The sequence below is a fragment of the Chinchilla lanigera genome, unplaced genomic scaffold, assembly GCF_000276665.1.
Source record: "Chinchilla lanigera isolate Chin_1 unplaced genomic scaffold, ChiLan1.0 scaffold00035, whole genome shotgun sequence".
NCBI classification, from domain to species: Eukaryota; Metazoa; Chordata; class Mammalia; order Rodentia; family Chinchillidae; genus Chinchilla; species Chinchilla lanigera.
Window position 1 is genome coordinate 1,275,452 of NW_004955436.1, and position 23,405 is coordinate 1,298,856.

General features: G+C 52.6%; 1 protein-coding gene across 1 annotated transcript in view; it reads left to right on the forward strand.

Annotated features, from left to right (window-relative positions):
* Positions 1-23,405, forward strand: part of Slc35f1 (solute carrier family 35, member F1) — a 216,028-nt gene that overhangs the window by 179,296 nt on the left and 13,327 nt on the right. The window contains exons 4-7 of the mRNA XM_005389123.2: positions 6,030-6,189; positions 11,061-11,217; positions 13,080-13,132; positions 18,447-18,601. Coding sequence (XP_005389180.1) covers positions 6,030-6,189; positions 11,061-11,217; positions 13,080-13,132; positions 18,447-18,601 — 525 coding nt within the window. The remainder of the gene's footprint in view (positions 1-6,029; positions 6,190-11,060; positions 11,218-13,079; positions 13,133-18,446; positions 18,602-23,405) is intronic.

The following is a 23,405-nucleotide window of genomic DNA, read 5'->3' on the forward strand; positions in this document are numbered from 1 at the left end:
CGACCAGGAGGGTGGACGGGCCAGAGACGGGAGCAGCAGGACCGCGCGAGGAGGTGGAAGGACCGTGGGGCGGTGAGGGAGGGCCAGCTTCTGCCCGAGCTCGCGGGGGTCGGGACGCCGTGAGGCTGCCAGCGCTGTTGTGGTGTCTGGGAACAGAAACCAGAGGGCCGGAGCTGGCTGCCGAGGGAAGGTGCAGCGGCGGGCTCTGCAGCACAGGAGGAGGCCTGCCTGTGCAGAACGGAAGCGAGCCACAGAGGAGCCTGGGGATGAAGGGAACCAAAGGAGGAGCTGGCTGGGGCGCACACTCGTAATGCCTGCACCCTGGGAGGCTGAGGTGGGAGGATCGCATGTTCAAGCCCAGCCTGGATGACTTAGTGACTTACTGAGATCCTTCTCAAAATTAAGAAAAAAAATTAAAAAGGCTGCAGGATTCATTCCCCAGGACCAAGATAGAGAGAGAGAAGCAGAGATAGACAGACAGACAGACTGAGACAGAGAGACAGAGATGGAGAGACAGGGAGACTTAGACAGACAGAGGAAAAGAGAGACAGGTGCAGGTGGGGTTAAGCCAAGAGGAGAGAGTTCGAGGAGAGAGCAGTGAGTGATGCCCAGTGCCGCGCGGGTTTTGTAAGGTGAGAAGTCAAAACCAGCTGGGCGTGGTGGTGCACACCTACAATCTCAACCATCTGTGAGACTGAGGCAGGAGTATCTCAAGTTCGAGCCCAACCCAGGCAACTTAACAGCTTAGTGAGCCCCTGTCTCAAAATGCAAAAAAAGTACAAAGAATGGGCGGGGGATGCAGCACACTGCAGCAGCCCTGGGCTCAGTCCCCAGCACTGAGAGGAGGGCGGTTGCAGCTGAGGGCTCTGCCGTTTGTGGGACACTGAGGAGTGGGTGAGGTCAGGACGCCAGAGGCAGAGACCCAGGATCCGTCTTAACCCCGATGGGGGGGAGGGGAGCCCAGCCGCTGCGGAGCAGCAGGATGGAGAGTGAGAGCTACCCGGGCCTGCGGAGCCAGCAGCCCACGGACCGGACGGGTCAGGGAGAGCTGCATGGGCTGCAGCGGGCCGGGAAAGCCGGGTGGGGGGCGGCTCTGTGGAGCAGGGACAGTGCGACCTTGAGCCCCAGCCACGCCTTCCCGTGACCAGTGGTGAAAACTGTGGAGAAAACTGTGCCCACTGGCACTACCTTCCTCAGCATCCCGGTCCTGCAGCGGGGCTGGGCACACGGTAGGTGCTCAATAGTTGCCAGATGCACCAAAAAGTAAACTCCTACTGTAAAGCCATGAAAGTCTAATTTTCTCCTTTTTTTTTTCAACAAAACCCAGAATAGAGAGTTAGGCTAGAAATAGATTCCCAAAAGTATAAGATATTTTCCTCTAGCTTTGGAAATTGTTTTTCTCAGCTGTTTTATGCTTGGAGGAATCAAAAGTAATGAAAAATTAATGTAGGATTAATATTTTATCAGAAAAGTTTCATTTCCTTCAGTATGGGCTCTGAAACGTGGACATGTTTGATGTCCTCCTTCGTGTTCTGATGCCCACGAATTCTGTCAATAGGAAGCACAAGTTAGGGCTCGGCTGACCTGAGACAACCACGTCCCGCAGACGCCCGAGACCCACACAGCACTGGAGGCTCCCCCCAGCACATGCGCTAATTCTGACTGCCAAGATGGCGCCTTCTAACCTGCACTTCCTTTACTGCAAGAAACACAGAGGGGCAGTCCCAGCCAGGGGTCATTTCTCAGTGGCGCGCTGCCCCCGCTCCATGTGGCTGAGTGAGCTCTGCTCCCTGCTGGAGCCCCTGTCCTGCCGCACCTGACTCCTAAGTCTTCGTGTGCGGCCACGGCTGGTCAGGGCTCAGCACCTCCCACACTCACTGCCCTGTGACTCCGAGCAAGTCACCGGCTCCCTCACCTGTAAAGTGGGAAGGATAAGGCCCTGGCACCTCACAGCAGCAGAGGCACAGCAAACGCCGTTCCTTGCTTCTTGCTCCGGGGACCTGGCTGGCTGACGCGCAGAGCTCACTGTGATCAAAGCTCCAATGAGCTTGCGGTCACTGGCCAGCAGGACTGTCCTCCCTGCTCCGCTCTGCTCCAGGCAGGGGTCCCCAAGGAGCAGGGAGCTGTATCTAAGGTCTGCACCTCCGCTCACGGAGATTCCAGGTGCCTGTCCCAGAGTTCAGTGCGTGACAGGGTCTCTCTCTCTCTCACTGAAGCCACGGAAGTCAGTGTGCCGGAGTAACTAGGGAGTGCTGCTGACTGGCACAGCGTGGCCAGTGAAATCCTTACCGGTGGAAGCAAAGGAAAACGGTGTGGTGAAAATGTTTCTCCGAATCATCTGTGTAGGGCCTGGCCCGGAGAGGAGCTGCCTCACGGTCAGCACGGTGACACCTGTTAGCTCAGACCCCTCAGCCACCTGGTAGGAGCACGGCTTTGTCAGGGTGAATATTCTAACATAATTTTAAAAATCCTAAACGTGAATGGTGTGGGGAGAGGAAGATATGGACAAGACAACCCTGGAACGGGCGGCGAGTCTGGGCAAAGGGCACGGGGCCAGGTCACCCCACCAGGGGAAGTCCCCTCCCTGAGGACACCCCGGTCGGACTCTCAGGCTCCAGGGATCAGGATGGGGCTGACGGCATGTGACTGTGTGGTCCCCAGGTGGTCCCCGCTCTCCAGCTGGACCGGCAGCCGCAGAGGACTCTGTGGAGCATGTGTTCCCGCTAACGCTTCCATCCTGCTCGGCAGAGATAGATTTACATATGTGTCACTGCAGAAGCCCGGGAGAATTGCCAGCGAGACGCAGAGGAGGCAAGTGCAGGGCAGTGCCACTCTCCTGGCGTCACCTGCCGCGGCAGCTGCACGCTTCGCTGGAGGGGAGCAGACAGCTAACGAGGAGCAGACAGCTCTGTCCTGGGGCAGAGAGCTCTCGGCGGAGGCTGCGGCGCCTCATCACCTGTGCTGGACTGGGGACACGTGGGCGTGTGAGCACTTGGAACGTTCTGCTAAGCCATCCGCTTCCTGTTGGAAAGACTCTTCTAACCCGGTGTTTTGTACACTGTGAAGTAGTGAGTGCCCGAGAGGAAGTGTGGAGGCCACCAGGGATCCGGGCCGTGGAGCTGTGATGATTGGGGGACCCCACTCGAAGACAACCATTGCTAGCACTGCATTCAACAGATCCCGCCTCCCGTCTTCCAGAGACTGTGATGCCTTGTGTTAAGGTACGTAGGCTCCTGATCAAAAAAGGAACTTCCACGTGGACAACCCAAGCCAGCACACGGGGAGCACGGCAGGGAGTACGCCTGTTTCTCAGGACGCCACTGGGCCAGGAAGACCTCCTTCCTCCCCACCCCTCGGCACCCCACCCAAGAGGAGGCCACCAACCCACGGTGGAATGCAGGACTCCACACCTCGGTGGGAGAGTGACGCTCGAAACAGGAAGGGTTAGGAACCATCTCCAAGAGTTTCGCTTCTGCGGCTTTGTTTTTCGTCTTTTTGAGACAAGGTCTTGCTATGCAGTTCAGGCTGGCCTTGAACTCACTTTGTAGCCCAGGCTGGTCTCAAACTCACAACAATCCTCCTGCCTCAGCCTCCCAAGTGCTGGGATTACAGGCATGCGCCACCATGCCTGGCTTTGCTGCTTTGTGTGTGGGTGAGACAGCCACTAGCTGGAGAGATGCCTAGGGAGGAGAAAGACGTGGTGATGTCTGCCACCATACATCTGCCCACCGGAGGCCACGTCGCCCTTGAGTAGCACAGGAGGGACACTCCTCCTCTAGCTGTGACCTGGGTCAACCAGCTGCCGTCAGATCTGCACTCACTTTGTGGGTCTTTCAGGTGAACCATGAGAAAATGCCAACATTTAACCAATTTGATGTGCAAAAATGGCAATTTTTAAAGGATCTAGCAATTATTTTCCAGCAGTTGGATCCTAGGGGAAAGACCTGAGTGAGTGGAGCACAGCGTTTGGCGTTAAAGAAGAGAAAATGTGTGCAGCACTGTGCAGGCCCCCGGCATCTCCAAGGAAACGTTCACCAGGATGGAAACGCAATGCTGCTGTGCCCGCCTTCCGAGGAGGGTGCCGCCTGAGCTGAAGAGGAGGACTGTGCCAGGCCATGTTCCGGTTTGTAGGTACAAAATAGAGAAGCCGCAGACATTTTCTGAAATGTCTCTTCTAGATTTTTGTATCCATGCTAGAGAATATGTGTCAGAAAACACAGGTGTCCTTGTCTAACAACCTACCTGCTCAGCGACTTGTGGACTGATGACCAGGGCATCTACTCGGACTTAGGACCCGCCACTTGGACTTACCGCCTCTTCCTTTGTACAGTTGTGTGCACCTTGTTGGTAGAGACTCGGTGTCATTTTTGTAGGGTACACCTTGTTTATACAGGCCTGTACTTTTTGATTGTACTCTTTGATTGATTCTGATTGTACTGTATAGTGCAGCACATAATTTTACATTCTGTCAAACGTTACAGTGCTGCATGTCAGAGGTATGCAAATAGAAGCAAAGTCATCAAGTTGGAGTTGCATTTGACCATTTCTTTATTCTGAATGTTGTAGTGTACAAACTATATACAATTCCTCATTTAGGGACCAGTGCATTTAACAACCTAGTTTAAGGAGCTGAATTCTGTCGATAAACAAGGAATGTCTGTAGTTGTCTTACAAATTCTAAGTACAAACTTGTCCAACCTTCTCTCACTTAAAGTACACATAAGGGTGACAGTGCTGTCGCCAAGGCTTCAGAGAGTGAGGCCCTTGATACCCCGACTGGAAAGATCAGACAAGGGGCCTGGACCTCTGAGGCTCTTGCTGAAGGTTTATGACCTAGGAAAGTAAATGAGCTTGAATCCTCAGGGACAAAAGGTTCAAGCTACCTAACCTAACAGTGCTGGACACTTTTCTCTGCAAAGCATAAGCTTTAATGTCCTCTGAGGTTTGCCAAAGCATAAGGTGGTTATGAAGTAATGGCTCTTGTTTACTTCTGGTTTTGACATTTTATGATTTCCTTTGCAGAGACAAATGGATACAAAGAAAGTTAAGTCTTCTAACTAGGTGAATGACGGCACCAGAGAGTCTCCTGTGTTTCTTTACTTCTTCACTCTTAACAGTCCTAGCGATAGACAGCTACCACAATGCTTCTCTTTTATTCCTCTGACAATCTTTTGGCTAAGAAATTAAGCTATCAGAAAACTTTCGGAAGTTATTTTGCCTATAGAGAGTAGAGAAGGCTGGAGGCAAAAATATCACTAAGAAATCAGCTCCTTCCCAAGCAGTCACCACGCAGTTTCTCCCACGTAGTCACAGGCACCTCGGCGACAGCTGCAGCCTCAGGACTTAAACATTCCTGCCGTGGCCTTCGTTAAAGATTGTTTAAAGATGTCACCATCTGTAAGTCCTGCTGACACCAACAGTCCGTGTGACCTCGGGGACACGGCTCTGCCCTCGGGACTTGGGAGCGCCCAGGTGCCTAAGACCCAACCGGCCAGGGGTGCTCGGCTATGTCCCAGGGGCTCTAGGGCCCAGGCTGAGTGTGGTTACCTGCAGGGTGAGGAGCTGTCTGGCTCCAGAGCTTTTTTTTGTTGTTGTTCTATTCTTTGTACAGCCTTTATCACATTCTTTTTAAACAACAGTATCATTAACATATTTTCAAGCTTTGAGGCTAATATTTGTATTAATATTTGGAGCAATTTCTTCCTAGAATGAAATGCCCAGGACAGATTAGAAACTTCTATCGGGTCTGGAGGAATGATGTCGGGGAGAAATTACTGTCGGCTTCTGTGTCAGTTCTGAGGATCTGCGCAGCGTCCTCAGACTCTGCCCCCCCCCCGCTCCCATGCCCAGCTCTACTCCGATGGCCGTGCAAGGCCTGGTGACCTCCCAGGCCTCAGCCATCCCCGCAGGGCTTCCACCTCTGCTCTGGTAGCCCCAGTGCCCAGTCAGTCAAGAAGTCCTCTCTGCGGGGTGCACTTCCCGCCCCTGTGCCCTGCCTTGCCCCTGAGCTTCTCCCTGTCACCCTGCAGCTCCTGGACTGCTTCGTGATCCCGGTGGTGATCCTGCTGTCCTGGTTCTTCCTGCTGGTCCGGTACAAGGCCGTGCACTTCCTGGGCATCGTGGTCTGCATCCTGGGCATGGGCTGCATGGTGGGCGCCGACGTGCTGGTGGGGCGACACCAGGGAGCAGGTGAGTCCAGGCCAAGGGCTTCCAGGCGGGTGAGGCCCCAGCAAGGAGGAAGTGGGGGGCACAGCAAGGGCCCAGAAGCTGCCTCTGGGGCATTGCTGGCCTGGGGACGTCTTAGAGGCTGGAGCAGCTGGCTGGAGGTGCTGGTGCTGGACACACCCGCTCCTGAGCGTACAGCCTCCCCACCACCAGTCGGAGGCTGATACGGGCCTACGTGGTGGGCATTTAACATCAGGAGGCTGATGCGGAATGTTCAGTATCTCAAGAGAGACAGCTCAGCTCAGCCTGTTGTGCACGGCTTTTGTTTGTAGTGGGCAGAGGGTCACTGGTACCACTGCTGCATGGAGGTACATCTGGCGAAGCTTCACTCCCGGCCTGTCAACCCTGCAGTGGGTCCTCGGGAGGCCTGGCCAATTGAATCTCAGAGGGTCCTTTTTAAATGTAATGCTTTTCAAATGGACCCTAATCTTCCTGCTGTAGAAGGGCTCCTGGAACAGAAAGAAAGTTACCACTGGAGTAGAAGAGAAGGCGCCACTTTTCTATAGTGCTTGGGATTGCTCTTTCTGCCAGGAAATTAGGTAGCAAAGAGTCAGAATAGGGACATTTCACTTCATGAGACCAGGTCATCTGAAGTCTGAAATGATGTCATTTGTACTGCACCACAGAACTTTATAACTGACAAGGACCTTCTTTAGCCCCTTTCTGTGTAACACATGAGAACCCCAAGATCCAGGCAGCCCAGGAAGGAGCCCAGGGCCTCAGAGCTGAGAAAGCACAGGGTCTCAGTCCCCAAGCTCCTGACACCAGGCAAGTGTCTTCCCATCTGCGTGCTAGGAGCAGAAGATACAACATGGGCAAGAGACAGCCTCAGCCTCCCAGCGCCTGGCCCACCATGACAGAGAGGCAGAAATGCACTTGCAGCATCTCCCAACCCCCAGCTCTTGTCCAGGAACCATGGGTCACAGGAGGGCCAGCCGCATTCTCTGTGCAGGAGTCAGTAGGCTCGGGGCGGACAGTCTCTTTGGAACCAATCAGATGGCATTTTTGTTGGGTACAGTGTGGCCAGTTGTTCAAAATCACAACTTAATTACCCCTCCTCCGCCTTCTGCCAAGCAGAGCCATGTACCTCAGGAGGGTCCTGCCCCCAGCCCTGCCACTGGTCCTGGCCGTCAGCTGACAATCCTTGGGCAGGGAAGTTGGCGGTCCTAATGGATCTGAGTGCCTATGCCTGGATGTTCAGTTGACTTCAATGGGTCCCCAGGTTTTATACCCGACTTCTGTAAAAGATTTTTCTAGCTTTCAAATGAAGCGTTAGAAAAGAAGAACCATTAAAGAAAAGGACAGAAAGCCCATTAGAGCCCTTTCCAAAGCAGTCAGACTTTCCTTTTCTGTTTTTTAAAATTTGGAGGAGGCAAAAACACCCTGAAGTGTTTTATCTGTCCATGAAATCTGCCGTAGACCCACAGCATCGGTGACCTGTGACGCAGGAAGCAGTCATGTCAACAGAGTCAGCTTTAGCCCAACAGGGTGTTGAAAAGGCACCCAAGTCCCTGTCTGATGTTTTAAGTCCAGCTCAGGTATGGTGTCCAACAGCTCATCTGACAAAATCAGGACTGGACATAATTCACCCCTACAAAAGTGTTTAATTCAGTAGCAACTTAAGTTATTATATAAAATATATTTTAAAAAGGAAAAAAAAACAGAGAAAATAGGAAATTCGTGTAGCCTACACGTAGTCTAGACAGCATTCTTTCCGTATATCACTTAATCCTTATTTTTTCAGAGCAGTGACTGCTCTAAGAAATGTACAATTGTTGTAACATAGTAAGTTCAGGTGAACAACTCTCCCAGATTGCCTGGAGTGGAGAGGATCTCCCAGGTGTGCGACGTTTAGAGTTAAACCGAGTCCCTGCAAAACGAAGGTGTCCCCTATTTGAGACTCTGATGTGGCGGAGCGGGGGGGAACGTTTTCATGAACAGCTCCAGCCGCCTTCCAGGTTTAGTGGTCGACCAAGTGTAAGCAGTGATTTAAAAACCTTTGCTCTCCTCCTCCCGCCTCCACTCACACACCCTGAAGCCTCCAAACAGGACTTCGGATAATTAAACAAAACCCCAGTGAGGAAATTCAATTCCTGCAAAGCAGTTAGAACTCGAGGGGCAGTGGGGATGAGAAAGGCTCACCCAGCGCCGCCGGGGTCACTCACGGGGTGATGGACTCGCTTTCCAGACACCATCTGCGAGCACCTCGTAAGCCCAGGCAGCACACCAAGCGTTTCACACGTTGTGTTCTCACAAGAAACACATTTTAAGATGAGGAAACAAGTGCAGAAAGACCCTCTGGTCTGCCCAGCATGACACGGTTCAAACTCTACCTGCACTGCCGCTGCCGCTGCCCAAGCCGCTGCCCACGGGGTGAGGAGGACCCTCAGTCAGCGCCTCCTGTAGGGAGCATATCCTATTCCGAGAGCCACGCCCGGGACCACGCAGAGCACAGGGCTAAGTCACAACCCACACCCTTCGAGTCCACAGGTCACACGCGCAGAGAGGACCTCGAGAGGGTTCAGATGCCAGGTGTGGAGCTCGGGCGAGGCGGTGGCTGAACGGACTTTCACAAGTTCAGATGGGTCCGCTAACTCCACATTTAAAAGCACTGTCACTTGTGGCTTCGTGCAGACATAATGACAGCTTTTCTGGGCGTAACTTTAGCCCGGGAGCATTGTACAAAACCAGCAAGCAGCACCACGCCAGTGTCCACTGCGTTAGACGCATGAACGGAGCAATGTGTCATGACTCTTAGCTAACTCAGCACAAGTGTTAGACACAAAACACAAATTCCCTCATCACACCAAGCACCTCAGTGTGCTACGTGGCTGATAAAACTGTGCTCTGTTTAGTTTGATCATATTTAATCAGTGACATTTTCATATTTGTCACATCTGTCAGCTTTGCATACTGTAAAAGTACCTGAGATAGGGCTGAGGAGGTAGCTCAGCGGCACAGCGCCTGCCTGGCAAGCACAAGGTCCTGAGTTCGATTCTAGTACCAAAACGACAACGACAACAAACACCTGAGATAAATCAATTTGAAAGGAAGAAAGGGTTATTTTGGTTTGTGATTTCAGAAATTTCAGCCCATAGATGCGTGGCCATGCTGGGCCGGCAAGGCACACCCTATGGAGCCCACGGGGAGAGGTCAGCTCCCCGAGGGGCAGCCAGGTCGCCTGAGAGGGAGAGGAAGGCCAGGGCCCAGGGCCCTCAGGGCCCTCCTCGCATGAGCCGATGGCCGCTGTGCTGTGCGCGCACAAATCCCCTTCAAACTGATTTTAAAGTCGGTGAGTATGGTTTTTAGCAAAAATGTAGTTAACAATGTAGAGCATTTTTGTCACTGGTACCAGAAAATATTTCTGAACTTGCTGTTACACAAAACCATTTCATTCACCAAATAATTATCCCTGGATTGGCAAAGACTCAAAAAACGGTGAGTAGTTTCTGTGGTAGAGGCCAGAACTGGATAATCATGGAGTTCAAAAAACTCAGTGAGACTTCACCGGGACCGGGTGTTCTCTTTTCAGGACTTTTGAGAGATAGATCGATGTTAATAGTTCCTATTAACCTGTTTACTTATGATTTAGCTTTCCCGAGTCCCGTTGTATAACATTAATTTTAGTAACTGAGGATCCTGAAGTGTCTCCTGAACAAAGAGACGAATAATTTTACAGTTTTAGTTAAAGGTATATTTTGTCTTTGGGGTTGTTCCTCCGTGAACTCCTTAAAATTGAAAGCTTGTCACCCTTCTATGGCTGGCACACAGCGGAGGCTCCAGTGAGTGAGTCGCCACAGCCGGCTTCCCCAGGGTCGAGCCCTGCTGCCCCTCAGGGCCTCAGCCCCTGGCTAGGGACTGAGGGCCGCACGCTCACCCAACCCCAACCCCAACCCCACCCCCGACTGAATACAGTCCAGTCTCCCCATCATTCCCTGAGAGCGAGACCTCTTCCCTCTCCCTCCAGTCCTCTCATGGAAAGTGGCTCCGCGCTCCGGCCTTCCGTGGTGACTGCCTGAGGTCCCCGCAGGCCGGGCCGCGTCCTTTCCTGGGAAGCCACATGCTGGAGTGCCTGGGCTCCAACTGCTCAGGAGAAGCTCTGCGTCTGAGAGGCCGGAGCTGAGCCTGCCGGACTCTTGCTGGGGCCACAGCTCACCCGCAGGCACCACACTGCTGGGCTGGGGCTGCTGCTGCCCTGGGCTCCTCTGCCCCAATTCCCTGGCTCCCTGGAGTGGGGAGAGTTCCCCTAATTGTAGAAAATACTAGATAACACACTTCTTAAAAATGGGACAGGAAGCAAAACTGAGCTGAAAACGGCTTTTTATGAGTCAGGCATTAATGACATTGTTCTCCTTTTCACGTTACTACTTCTGGGGAGAAAATAATGCAGATCCTTTCGATCCCATCATCTGAACAGCTCGCATCTTGCCTGTGGTTGAAGGTGACTGTGAAGCTGGCTGAGCTCTCCTCCTGCAGAGTGGAGGGCGGGAGAGATTCGCTGGCCCACGTTGGGTCCACCTGAGGTCACAGAGCGCCCTAGGGAGCAGTGCGTCAGCAGTGCCAGCCTCTGCCGCTCACAGAGACACTCCCAGGCCCCGCACCAGGCTCTGTGGAGAGAATGGACCGAAAGAAACTCGTGTCCTTCTCAGCAAGAGGCCTTCGGTGTGCCAGCTGTCAGCACGGGCTTCCTGGACAGCAGCGCACACCTAGAGCATGGCACGAACTGCCCACTTCCGGGGAAATCGTGGGCCTCTTGCAGAACTGGAATGGGCCAGGGAGCTCAGCTGCTGGCGCCAGGTCCTGTTAATGGGGCTCCTGTGCTTTCTTGGTCCCAGGGGAGAACAAGCTGGTGGGGGACCTCCTGGTGCTGGGAGGGGCCACGCTGTACGGCATCTCTAACGTCTGGGAGGAGTACATCGTCCGGACGCTCAGCCGCGTGGAGTTCCTGGGCATGATCGGGCTCTTCGGTGCCTTCTTCAGTGGAATTCAACTGTGAGTAAAACAGCCAGAGCCCAGTGGGGGTGAGGGGCTGCTGTGCCTCTTGGCCCTCAGGTGTAAGATCAGGACTGCAGAGCAGGCACCAGCCTCCACACCTAGCTCTTACAAATGTGCAAATTGCTTGGTAAATTTCTCTCAAACTAAGCAAGTGTATTATAAATTATTATAGAACATTTAATGAGCCTTGAAGGTAATTTGTTAGAAAACATGAGCACTTCCATCCTCCAGAACCATTGAGCGGGATATTAGAGAAGCGAAAATTAAGCATGAACGTCACAGTTCAATGTACTTCCAAAAAGAGACATCCTGTGCGCTAGTGACAACTGCTGGGAAACTCGCAGTTTAAAATTGCCCTGTTAAAAACTCATTCTTTTACTGCCCATGGATGTATAAAAATAAACCATACTTCAAATTCATTTCTTAGAATTTAGGATTTCCATTTTCATTTAAAAATAAAGATGTAACACAAACATTCACTAGTGATTGAAAAGGCAAAAGCACCAGTTTTGCAATAATTCTGGAGCAAATAAGTCATCACTTAAAGCATCACTTGGTGTCTGACATTTATTGTTAAAATAAGGGTCAAGAAAGCGTAACTTTCTATCAGTAAAGGACTTATGTCCTATATTCCTTATAAGGGATAAAGAATGAGCACATCACCTCCAGCCTGAGATCAGCAACTCCTTTTCCACAAAGAAGTAATTCTCAGTTCACCACATTTCTTCCTACAAAGCCAGCACTTTGTAGTTGTATTGGTTCAGTGTCCAAAGTTATGTATGGAAGATGTTTTGGAGTCACCTTAAACACATTTGGCATTCAGTGTATTTCTGGCAGTCCTCTGAATTTTGCTGTCCTGAGATACTGATAAAACAAATAAACAAGCAAAGAAAAGCCCTCTAGAGCAAGCCAGGGGTCCTGGTGTGCCCCTGTAATCCTAGAACTCTGGGAGGCGGAGACAGGAGGATTGCAAGTTCGAGTCCAGCCTCGGCAGCTTAGTAAATTAGCAAGATCCTGTCTCAAAAAATAAAACATCTGGAGGTGTAGCTCAGTGTGGATCCAATCTCCAGAACCACAAACAAAGAAAAAGAAAAAAGCCCACAGCACAAAGGCACAGAAATACAAAACCCTACGGAGGGTTTATTGGGGCCCGTTCTGAAGGTGCGAAGGCTTGGTAAGAGGAAAGGGGTTGCCCTGCGTGGCTCTGCGGAGCCTGTCTTTGTAGACGGACGGTGCTTTTACGGCTCTCGTCCCTGAGTGCAAGGCACCTATCCGGAGGTCCGGGGCCGCTTGCTTCCGTTACAGCCCACTGTCTTGGACTGAGCCCCCGGGGACGCTGCCTCAGGCTCGCTTGGCAAAGGGGCACCTCCGGGACAGGCTGGACTCACTGTGAGTGACGGAGCAGGCCCAGCACACCCCGGTCCCTCTCGTGCCTGGGGCTCACGGTGCAGCAGCCCTGGCACCCGAGAGCACCCCTCCAGCGCGCCAGGCGTGCCCACCTGTGAGGCACTGCTGGGGAGAACGCAGCCAGGGGCGCCTAACCCTGCGAGTGCAGTGCTCTCCCGCACTGGCCGCTGCTGCTCCGGGAGCCCCTGAGCAGGAGGAAGCAGGCTGCGCCAGGTGTGGCCGAGCGGACAGAGAGGTGGGCGGGTGGCGGGGTCCACTGTGCACACCAAGCCCGCCAGCCCACCACCAGCCATGCCCGGCAAGGCCTCCGGGAGGAGCCACGCCGCCGCTGTGTGGCCTAAAGTCATGTTGGAAGTTCGGCTGGAGGCTTCGTCCTGTGTGTGGACGTGGTAAGGGAGGGAAGCAGAGCTCAGGCCTGCTACTCATCACACCCACTCTCCTTGACTCCGCAGAGCCATCATGGAGCACAAGGAGCTGCTGAAGGTCCCCTGGGACTGGCAGATAGGTAAGGCTGCGGTGCCGGCACTGTGCGCGGTGATGGTGCTGAGAAGTGTGTGAGGAGCAGTGGTGCTGGGAAGGACATAAGCACCGCGGGACTTAGACAGGAGGAGGCAAGGAAGACGAAGCCCCCGTCATCTCGGGGACTCTTGGCTGCCTGGGCCTGGGCCGCAGGCTCCTCCACTCCCTGTGAGCACCTGTCCAGGAGCACGGCCGAGGCCGGCCACAGACAGGGAAGTGCGTCACTAGGCTGAAAAGCAGAAAGAAAGCAAAATGCTCTCAGGCGCAAGTGCAGAGAGGTGGGCCCGTGCTTTGGCCCCAAAACACAAAGCTGGTGTGCACTTTAGGAAGCGGCGCTTTAGCAAAGAGTGCTGCTCTTTACTGAAGTGCCTCTGCGACCCGCGGAAGCAGGTGTGACTGTCCCCAGGGCTCTCTCGAGGGACTTCAGTGGTTGACGAGCCCTTGTGCGTGTCACAGAGTCCTGCCGCTTGCATTTTCTCCAGAGCGCTGTGATCCCATGAAAACCACTGGCAAGGTGGGGTGGGGAGGAGGGGAGGCTGACGATGCAGAGCCATCTGCTTCCGTGACTCCAGGCCGGCACCCAAGGGCACCCGGGCCCACAGCACTTCACATACGACGTCTGAGGGTAAAGTAATTTGCCACTGACGGGAGTAGCAATGATCAGAAAGAACTTGTCCTCTACCTGTGTGGCTGCCAGATGCACGTCCATAGAGGATGTGTTATAACCAGTTTTAGTTAGACGTGTCTTCAGAAGGTAGCTTTATTCTGGGATCTTAGGCTTGCCGTTAAAATGTCAGTCCCCAGGAGTCCCGGGCGATGAGGAAGGGGTAGGAGCGCACCATAGGGCACCCTGTAACTCCTGGCTGGAAACAACAGCCCGCAGGGTGAACGAATAGGCCTCCTGTCCCGTCTGAAGCCTCCCCAATGTCGATCGCGGGCCGCCTTGTCCTCCTTGGTTCACGGTGACCGCTGTGCAACTTAGCTCAGTTCCAGGCAGATGGTGTTCAGAGAATCTGCTCATTGAGTGAACAAATGGGCGCGTGGAGGCAGCGGGTCCTTTTCTGCCTTCTTTCGGGTCACAAGACGCACAGACACAGACGCAGGGGCAAGGCAGGGCCTAGGCTTGGCCTGGCTCTTTCTGCTGCGGACCGAGAGGCACATGGCAGCCACTGTGCCTCAGGACCAGAGAGGCAGGGGGACCTCAAGGAGGAGCAGCATCCTCTCGCTCCCTGCATGCCTTAGGAGAACAGAATTCAAGGAGTCCTCATCTCTTTCCACGACACTAACCAGCCTCAGACAGTGCCTGGACAACTCACACGGTTTCACTTTACCAAAGCAGAAGGGTGTCTTTCCTCCACAGATAAATGGAACAGTACATGTTTTCTGTTTTCTTGACTTCAAGGCATTTTTTTTTAACAGATTGTTATTTTTCTACAACCCGGGTCAGTCACAAGATAGACTGATTAAAAGCAAGAAAGCAATAGTTCCTATTGTTCGTTTTGCTCTGCAGAATGCAGAGACTGTGTTGAGCTAATCAGTAAACCCGAGTAAAACATGGGAATTAGTACAGTGAAAGTGTGCTCCTGGGGAGCAGGAGTGTTGGAATCACAGCCAGGAACCTAAGAAACCACTTTACTATTCCCTTCATCCCCTTCGCCGTGTGCTAACGGCTGTGTGAACAAACGGAAGCTGAGTGAGAGGGAACACCATAGGGAAGAAGAGCGCGTGGCGGTCGGCCCACCGGACTCACGAGACGCTCCGGCTTTTCGACTTCAGGCGTCGTGGAGTCTTGTTTCAGATTTTCACCACCACAGGCCAGAACATGAAGCTTGCCTTGAAGCTGGGACAGTGACACTGCAGAGCAGGGAGCATTTGGAGTTAGCTAGGAACATTCCATCCATAACAGCATGGACCCAAGGCCTGGGGCGCGCAGCCTGACGGGATCCTGGCTTCCCAGGACAGGCCGAGCCTAATTCATGTGCTCTGAGGCATCATCTTACCCAGCCATTGTTTTTAAGAATTAAAAATAGTGTTTTAGAAATCTAGTGTATACAAAGGAAAGAGAAAGATAAAATACTAGTGGGATCCAAAACAAGACATGGGGGCCGAGGGCAGAGCTCAGTGGCACACCTGCCTGCCTGGCAAGTGCAATGTCCTGAGTTTGATTCCCGGTACCAAAAAAAAAGAGATGAGATAAAATACATGTGGCATACACAGGCATACGTCATATGTGCTATTTTATATAAATCATATAAATCACACGTAAAATGAGATGCTCATTAGACTCTAACTATGTGCTACGCCCAGGCCGCACCTCTCTTCACCAGAGCGAGAAATACGACAAAGGGCGCATGCCCAGGCTCGGATGTAGGACTGAAACCCAAGGGCAGGCGTCTGCAGCTCTGCTCCTCACCCCCGTTTCCCCACCTGCTCTGCCCGGGCGAGGGCCCTGGCCAGGCATCCCCGTCCACTGGCTCCCGGCCAGGTTTGGCCCAGGAGAGGGAGATGGTGGTGGAAACCAAGTGTTTCTCCACTTCCAGCTGTTTGGGGTCAGATCTCCAGAAATGACCGAGTCTCTCCGGCCTCTGCCTGCAGGGCATCCCCAGCCTCTGCCCCAAGGCCTCCTGCCTGCGCGCCTCCGGCCGTCTGGTGGAACAGCCTCCTGCGCTTGCTCACCTCTGGCGGCCCCACTACCCTGCTTCGCCAGTCACCCACTCCCCGCCTTTGCAGCCTGTGCTGTATGGCATGTCCCCTGCTGAGCCTGGCCAGGCTGTCTCCTGACTGTCGCCTCTGCAACCTGTCCCCTCCCTGTGCCGAGGGGTGACAAGAGCGTCCCCGCGCGGTGGAGCATAGCAAGGGCAGGTCCAGCACACGGCACACAGCATGAGAACAGCCACTGGTATTACTTTCAGTCTCCTTAGTTTAAATCTCTTTAGTACACAAGGACAAGAGTGACCAAATTCTGTCTAACTGAGAAAATATTTCAGATAAGTGACAGGACATACAGTGGTCTATATTGTAACTATTGCAGCAGTTATGCCGGCTGAAAAGTGATTCGGTCACTTGTTTGCCCTTGTTGGTCACTTGGGACCCCCACATGGACAACAGGTTGATCCTCAGACACAGGCTGACGTCCACTAACAGCTGACATCCTCCCAGGACCAGAAATCTGCAGAGTGGAGCACTGCTGCATTCCAGCGCCCATCTAATCATGGGCCCATTTGGCTGACGGCCTCACTTACAAAACAGGGCATTCGTACCCCAACACTCTGCTTGACCTGGCAAAAGCCACGAGTGGTGACAGTGACGTGTAGCCCTAGGTGGGATTCCTGCAGCTTCAGCACACGCGCTTGGAATGTTACGTCTGGAGGCGCCCTGAGCCGGCCGGGAGGAGCGTGGCCGCACGCTGAGCCCCGCCTGGCTGGGTGTGCCTGGAAAGTCACACGTGGGGAAGAGCCGCTCACACCAGGACGCCCGGGTGGCGGAGCAGGGAGGGAGGCGCCGGGAGAGGGAGGACCCTCCAGGCCAGGCCCAGTGACCGCCTCTCCTGACCCCAGCCCGCTCCAACTGCAGTCTCCGGCCTTCACCTTCCCCAAGCCCCGCCTTGAGTGCGCCAGGCTTTGGGGGACCTCCCGGGGAACACGGTGGCCGAGAGTGCTCCGGAGCCTGTAGCTCGGTCATGGCATCAGCTACGCCAGTGCCGCCTTGTCAGAGGGCCTGGTACGTCTGCGCTGTGTTCTGTCCGGATTCGATTATTTTTGTGCGTTAGTTTATGGATGAATCTTGTTCCTAGTGGTTGGTCACAGATTAAGGAATATTGGATCAACTTATATGTCTTTTCAGGTATTAGTCATAGGCTGTGGAGTGTTTAAGTTTTAGTAACTCGGTTAAAAGGAAAATGGATTAAAGTATCGTGAAAGCCAAGGGCAGGGCAATGGAGTGTTGTGAGGAGCTGAGACCTGTGCGGGGGGAATCAGGCCCTGAGACTGCGACAAAACCTCCCCCGGCAGTGCAGAAGCAAGGGCCTCCCTTGCTCCCGTGGAGCGCTCATCCCACCACTAGAGGGCGCTGTCACCCTGAGTTTGCTTACTTAATGTTCAAAGCAATATTTTAATATGGATCTGATGTGACTTTTCTATTTATTTATTATTTTTGATGTGAGTTTTCTTAAACTTATAATCAGAAAAAAATACAAAATGAGAGTTTATGCCCTATCTACTTTTATAGGAGCAAACCAAATTTCTCTCTGGAGGAATCTCTGGTCTCCATAAGTCAGAGGGACTGGAGATCCACTCCCTACTAAATCACCCTAAATTCACCAGATTCGGGAGAAATCATCTGGTCCCACCAGGCACCTGTAATCAGGATTTCTTGGAAACATCCACTGAATGTATTACTTATGCTTGTTCTGCCCGTTGTTCTTTCAAAGTAGAGAAATGAGCATTATTTTTCTACCTTTGCCCTGAAAAAACGTCTGGGAAAAGATAAAGCAAATTTTAGAATTAGCTGTAAACTTCTGCTGGGACCCTACAAAATTGAGTATCTGGAGTTTGTACTAACCAGTGTGTATGTAGGCATAAGTGGATAGGGAGAGACTGACTATAGCACATTTTGGGGTGACTCTCATACGTGAGCCCATGGTACCCTAAGAAGCTAGGGGAGGCAGGGCTCAGTGTCTTGGGTGGGGCGGGGCAGAATTCTTAGGCTTGAACCCGTCAGCACTCCATCCTGGAGCAAGGAGTGAGCCACCCAGGGCCACAGGCTGGGGCTCCGGGACCCCACGCTCAGTCTGTGGCAGGTCTGCTTTTCCATTCAGCAACTATGTATCTGTTCACAATCCTGACAGCACATGATCCTGAGCAGAGTTGTTCCTGGTTTACATTAGAAACCCAAGACGTCAAAGGGTTTTCAAGTATATGGAGAGCAAAAGTTAATGACAGTGAGGCTGTGGCAGGAGGATGCTGAGAGTTTGAAGCCAGCCTGGGCTAGAGTGAGTTCAAGGCCAGCCTGAACTGCAGAGCAAAACCCTGTCTCAAAAAGACAAAAAAAAAAAACTAGTTAATGCTGGCCAGCTTGGCGATAGAACCCAGGCTGGACATTGCCGCGCTGCTCCCCAGAGGGGCAGAAGACTAGCAAGGTGCAGCAAGTGCTTTGTCCGAACATGGGCCTGGACTCCTCGCTTTCTTGCTTGCGGGGGTTTGGCCAGTGGGCAGCACTGATGAGAAGAGAGCTAGCGTTAGGGAGCCATCCCATGCACGAGTCCCCGCCCGCCACCATGTGACGCTCTCTCTGCCCCTCAGGGCTGCTGTACGTGGGCTTCAGCGCCTGCATGTTCGGTCTCTACAGCTTTATGCCCATCGTCATCAAGAAGACCAGCGCCACCGCCGTCAACCTCTCCCTGCTCACGGCGGACCTGTACAGCCTGTTCTGCGGGTTGTTTCTGTTCCACTACAAGGTACGTGGGGTCTGTCCACGGTGACGTGACATGAGCAGCTGTGGGTGGCTCTGGGGGTGCGGGGAGGAAGAGGACAACTGTGCTCAGCCCCATGATGTGGGAATTGCGTTGCCACCCTGAGCCAGGGGCGGCATCCTGTCCAACAGCGTTCAGTCACTGTGGACACCTGCTAACCGGTAAGTAAACAAATACACAGCAGACGAGAGGGAAGAGCTCGCTCCTTTATTGTCCACCCAGAAATTACTCTTTTCCCAATCTGGAACTGGGAAGATTTGTGAAATTCCCAAGCTACAACCAGAAAAATGGGTTCTGCCGAAGGCACTGGAGGATGGTACTCTTTGGAGAACAGACACAATTCTGTGGTTTCTACTCTGCAGATGTTATTATAGCAAACGTGAGTGAAAACGCGTGCAGTGGGAATGATTTCCTTCCTGGAAGATTGGGATTCACATAAAGTAGTGCAAAGAAGGTGGGAGGCATAGTGTGTGTTAGCCCTGAGCAACCCATCCTGCCCAAAGCTGGCCATCTTTTAGCATGCCGGACCCCACACACCTCTGGGACCGACTGATTCTGACACCTGGCGCTCGGGCACTGTTCTTCCTGCCACTCCGCCTCTGTGGTCACTGGCAGGCAGTCAGCCCGGGCACGTGACACTTGCCAGCCCTTCGCCAGCCCTGTAAGGTGAGTGCACCTCAGCCCAAGACAGGGCAGGCAAAAGAGGCAGTCAGAGGGAGCCCCGGCCTGGCCATGCGGCCTCGGAGTCGTGACCACCAGCACGTGCGGGTGGCCGGCAGGCGGGCACATGGGGGGCGGTGTCTCCTCAGCCAGGCGAGGTGGGGCAGCAGGGCGCTGGAGGGAGGGTCGGCTGGGAAGCAGAGGCACCTGCGAGGCGAGGGCTGTGGCCGAGCTGAGAAACACAAGGACGGCACACACGGGGCCGGCGGGGGAGCCTGGAGAGGCTGGGACTGGCTGGGCATGGCAGGGGGTGCGGCCAAGGGCTGAGTCCCGCTTGCCCTCAGTGTCAACAAATAAGAAGTGCGTGTATTAAGGTGTACAGTATGGTGTTTTGATAGCGGTAGACATTTTAAATGCCTGCCACAATCAAGCTAGTTACCACACCCATCACAGAGCGTATAGGGTACTTTATTTTAATTAGTCTCTCTCCCCCTCCCCCTTCCCTCTCTGTGTGTGTGAGTGTAGTGAGAGTATTTAAATAGATCGTGGCAGATTCCAAGTATGCATCTTCATTACTGCAGACAGTGGACTCTGGAACTTATTCAGCTCATAACCGAAACTTTGTGCCCTTTCTTTGGCCAGCACCTCCTCCTCCTCCTTGTGAGCTCCTAGTTTAAAGGAAACCTGTGGACAGTGTAGTGGCAGAAATGACAGCTGACAGATGCAGCGCCCAAGGCTGGACACTGCTTATTGTCTGTGATTTGCTTTATCTGTGCGGTGCGCTCTTCATGTTCCAAGCTCACCCGGGTCCTTGTGGGTACAAAGGTCTGGCGTGTCCTCTCGGGCTGTTCCTGGCCACAACACTGGAGGACATTATTTCATGGGTGCTGGGACCAGGTGGCCTGGTCGCACCACTGCAGCAGAGTTGAGAATGGCCTTGAACTCACGAGGTAGCACAGGCTGGCCTCAGACTTGTGGCAATCCTCCTGCCTCAGCTTCCCAAGTGCTGGAATTACAAGGATGCACCACCACATCCACCTGATCCTAACTGGGAGCAAGGTCTTTTAAAAGCTCTTCAATTAATTCACCGTGTGTCCTAACGTGCAGTCAGAATTGAGAATCACCCCTCTGCAAGATTTTTTATGGCTTGTGCATCCCACAGGGTGGTTACGCCATTTGGGGTAGGGAGTGTCCTCGGCATCAGCCCTGGGCTCCCTCCGTAGATGTCGGCAGCACCCCAGTAATGATGATGAGCAGTGTTTCCATGCACTGCTAAATATCGGGAACTATTGACTTGACAACCCCTAGTTCCTGCGCTCAGATGCGACTCACTTCTGGCTAATATAATTTGCAGAATTAACTTGTGCTACATCTTTGCTCAAATACAATGTTTCAGTGGATTTTTACAAAAATTTAAATAAATCTATACAGTTGGGGGTTTCCATTTGTAATTGGAAATAATTTTTTTAAATAATTCAAAGTGACTAAATTGAGAACCCTTTGCAAGTGCCTCACAGCCCTGCTACTGCTGGAGCCAAGGTCAGGACACAGACAAACACCGCCTTCCTCCTCCTTTGTGGTGATGTGTTTCCCCTGGCACTGCCGGCTTAGTTCTTAAATGCTGTCTTGTATTGAACCGCTGTTTATGAACAATGGTTCTTTGCCTTAATATAAGCAAAGAAATAAGCTAAATGCTTGTTTAAATGCAGAAGTTCAAAGTGCTTTTGCCGTCAGCAGTCTCTAAAAGCCTCCTCCCAACTGCCCTTGGCTTCATCGTCGAATGGCTGTCGCTGGGCGGGCTGGGCCTTCCTGTCAGCACCCTGCCTGCCTGGCTCTCAGGGTGGCGCTGGGGCTGCAGAGAGAGGCCAGAGCTGGGAGAGGGGTGGTCTCGGCAGCCCCAGTTTCCACCTCTGCCAGACGGGCCATCTCAGAGCACGGACTTATAAACGATTTTTATGGATACACAGTGTGATAAAAAGAATATAATTAATGTTTAAAATTTCAAAAATGTTGTTGCAGGGAAAGGCACTTTGCCATTAATCTTCAAAACCCTCCCCCTCATTTAGAGTACAATTATTCCATCGGTCTTATGGCTTTCTGCAGCAGCTCTGGAGTCCTCTTTTGTGAGCGTCTTCAGTTGCAGTGTTGTGGCTGCCTTGATGTCCTGAATTCACTCAAAACGTTTCCCTTTCGTGGTCATTTTGACTCTGGGGAAGAGCCAGAAGTCGCTTGGTGCCAGATCCAGTGCATAAGGTGGGGGAGGACATACCGCCCAAAGTCACAGGCGACCTCTTTGGAGGGCCCTCTGTCGGGGGGTGCGGCCTCCACGAATCCACCCTAGCCGCAGAAACAAGTCTTTGCCACCCAAAATGCTCACTAGTGAAAAGGGGCAGAGAGAGATCTTAAGATAATTTGTCTGAAAAGGCTGCCTCAGCTGTCCTTGGTACTGTGATGAGTGTGAGTTTTGTAGAATTCCATCTGCACATTTTCATTAGAACACATTCTGTGTTTTAGTCTCCTTCTAACACCAGATTTTTAAAAAACGATTGCTGTGAATTATACAGTAGTCAGAGGAGTTTCTGAGGACCGGCTGCCCGTGTCGCAGTCCAGGGTCCCTCCTGCGAGGATGGGCACAGCGCTCTGCGGCCCGCCTGGCACCCCGTCTGCCCGAGGTCTGTGCTGCTGCTGCTGTTGTCATCGGAGATGCAGGAAGCAAAGTTTGCGGTCTCTGGACATGGAGTGATTTTTATGGAGTCATATTTTTATGCATTAAATTTAAGAGAACTTCACCCAGCAAATATTTATTCTGTGGCCACCGTGTGCCAGCCCGCTTGTGGCCCTGGCTTGGTTTATAAATAAAGATGACAGGGACACTGCATATCATCCAACAGACAGATGCCAAGGATGAGACTCCAAATGCTGCAGCTCAAACAGACCGGCAATTTCAAGTATCCTCACCATCTGTGGGCCCCCGCCAGGGAGTTAGCGAGACTGAAAACTTTCATAAAGCATGGAATCTTTCATTAGACATGGATCAGAATCCTGAGCCCAGCGGCTCTGTTGATCCCGGGCCACTGGGAGCGAGCTGGGTCATGTAGCTGCGCCTTCAAAACCAGGGCCAGCAGCCCAACCTGTGGCCGCCAGCGTGCAGAAAAGCAGTATTTATAGTAACGCCCTCAAAAGTAGCCTAGTCTGTCTTTTTATAAGAAAGCCTTCTTAAAACACTATGAATTTCAAGCTCATAATGCCCAATTGTAATTGTAAATGGGAGATTTAAAAGTTAATACTTGACCTTTAATGGCTGTCTTCAATTTTCTTTTTGTGGTACTAAGGAACCCCTGGCCTTTGCACTGAGCTGCCCATGTATATATATATTGTGGGGGTTTTTTGATGTGTTTCTCTGTCTCACTACGTTGCCCAGGCTGGGCTTGACCTGCAGTCCTCCTGCCTCAGCATCACAGAGTGCTGGGACCACAGGTGTGCGCCCCCTCACCACAGTTATCCCCCGTACTTGTTACAGTACTTGGTGAGCAGAGAACTGGGGAACTGGCACCCCTGAGGGCCAGATGCATCTCACACAAATACCGAAGTGCAGAGCAGTGAGTGTGTGAGCTCTGCGCAGGGTGAGTGTGGCTGGCTTATGGCAACAGGGGAGGCTGTTTTCCCTCAGTTTGTCAGGAACCTGACCAGGTGCCTTTCCCCTTGTGTCTCTGCCATCTTGTGAGCATCGACTGGAAGCTATGACAAAGGGCTGGCCACCTCGCCTTGTAATACAGTTCTGCCAGAGCAGACCCATTTCTGTGTATGGCAGCCATCCCTTGAGCAGCCTAAAATATTTACCATCTGGCTCCTTTAGAAAAAGTCACCAAAGCCTTGTTAGGCCTTGGGAGTCGTTAGCAGGACTGTGAGACACGTATGGCTCTGTCTAGCATGATACGACAGGACCACACCCTCCACCCTGTGTGGTTGGCTGGAACTCAGCCCAGGCCACAACTGATTGCAAAGCAGGCTGGGAAATGTGCCGGGCAGGCTGGGAAGTGTAGTCAGACCATTTGTACAGGAAGAAAAAACAGACTTAGGGAACAAACAGGCAATGGTAAAAATTTCCATTTACCATTTCATAATGAAA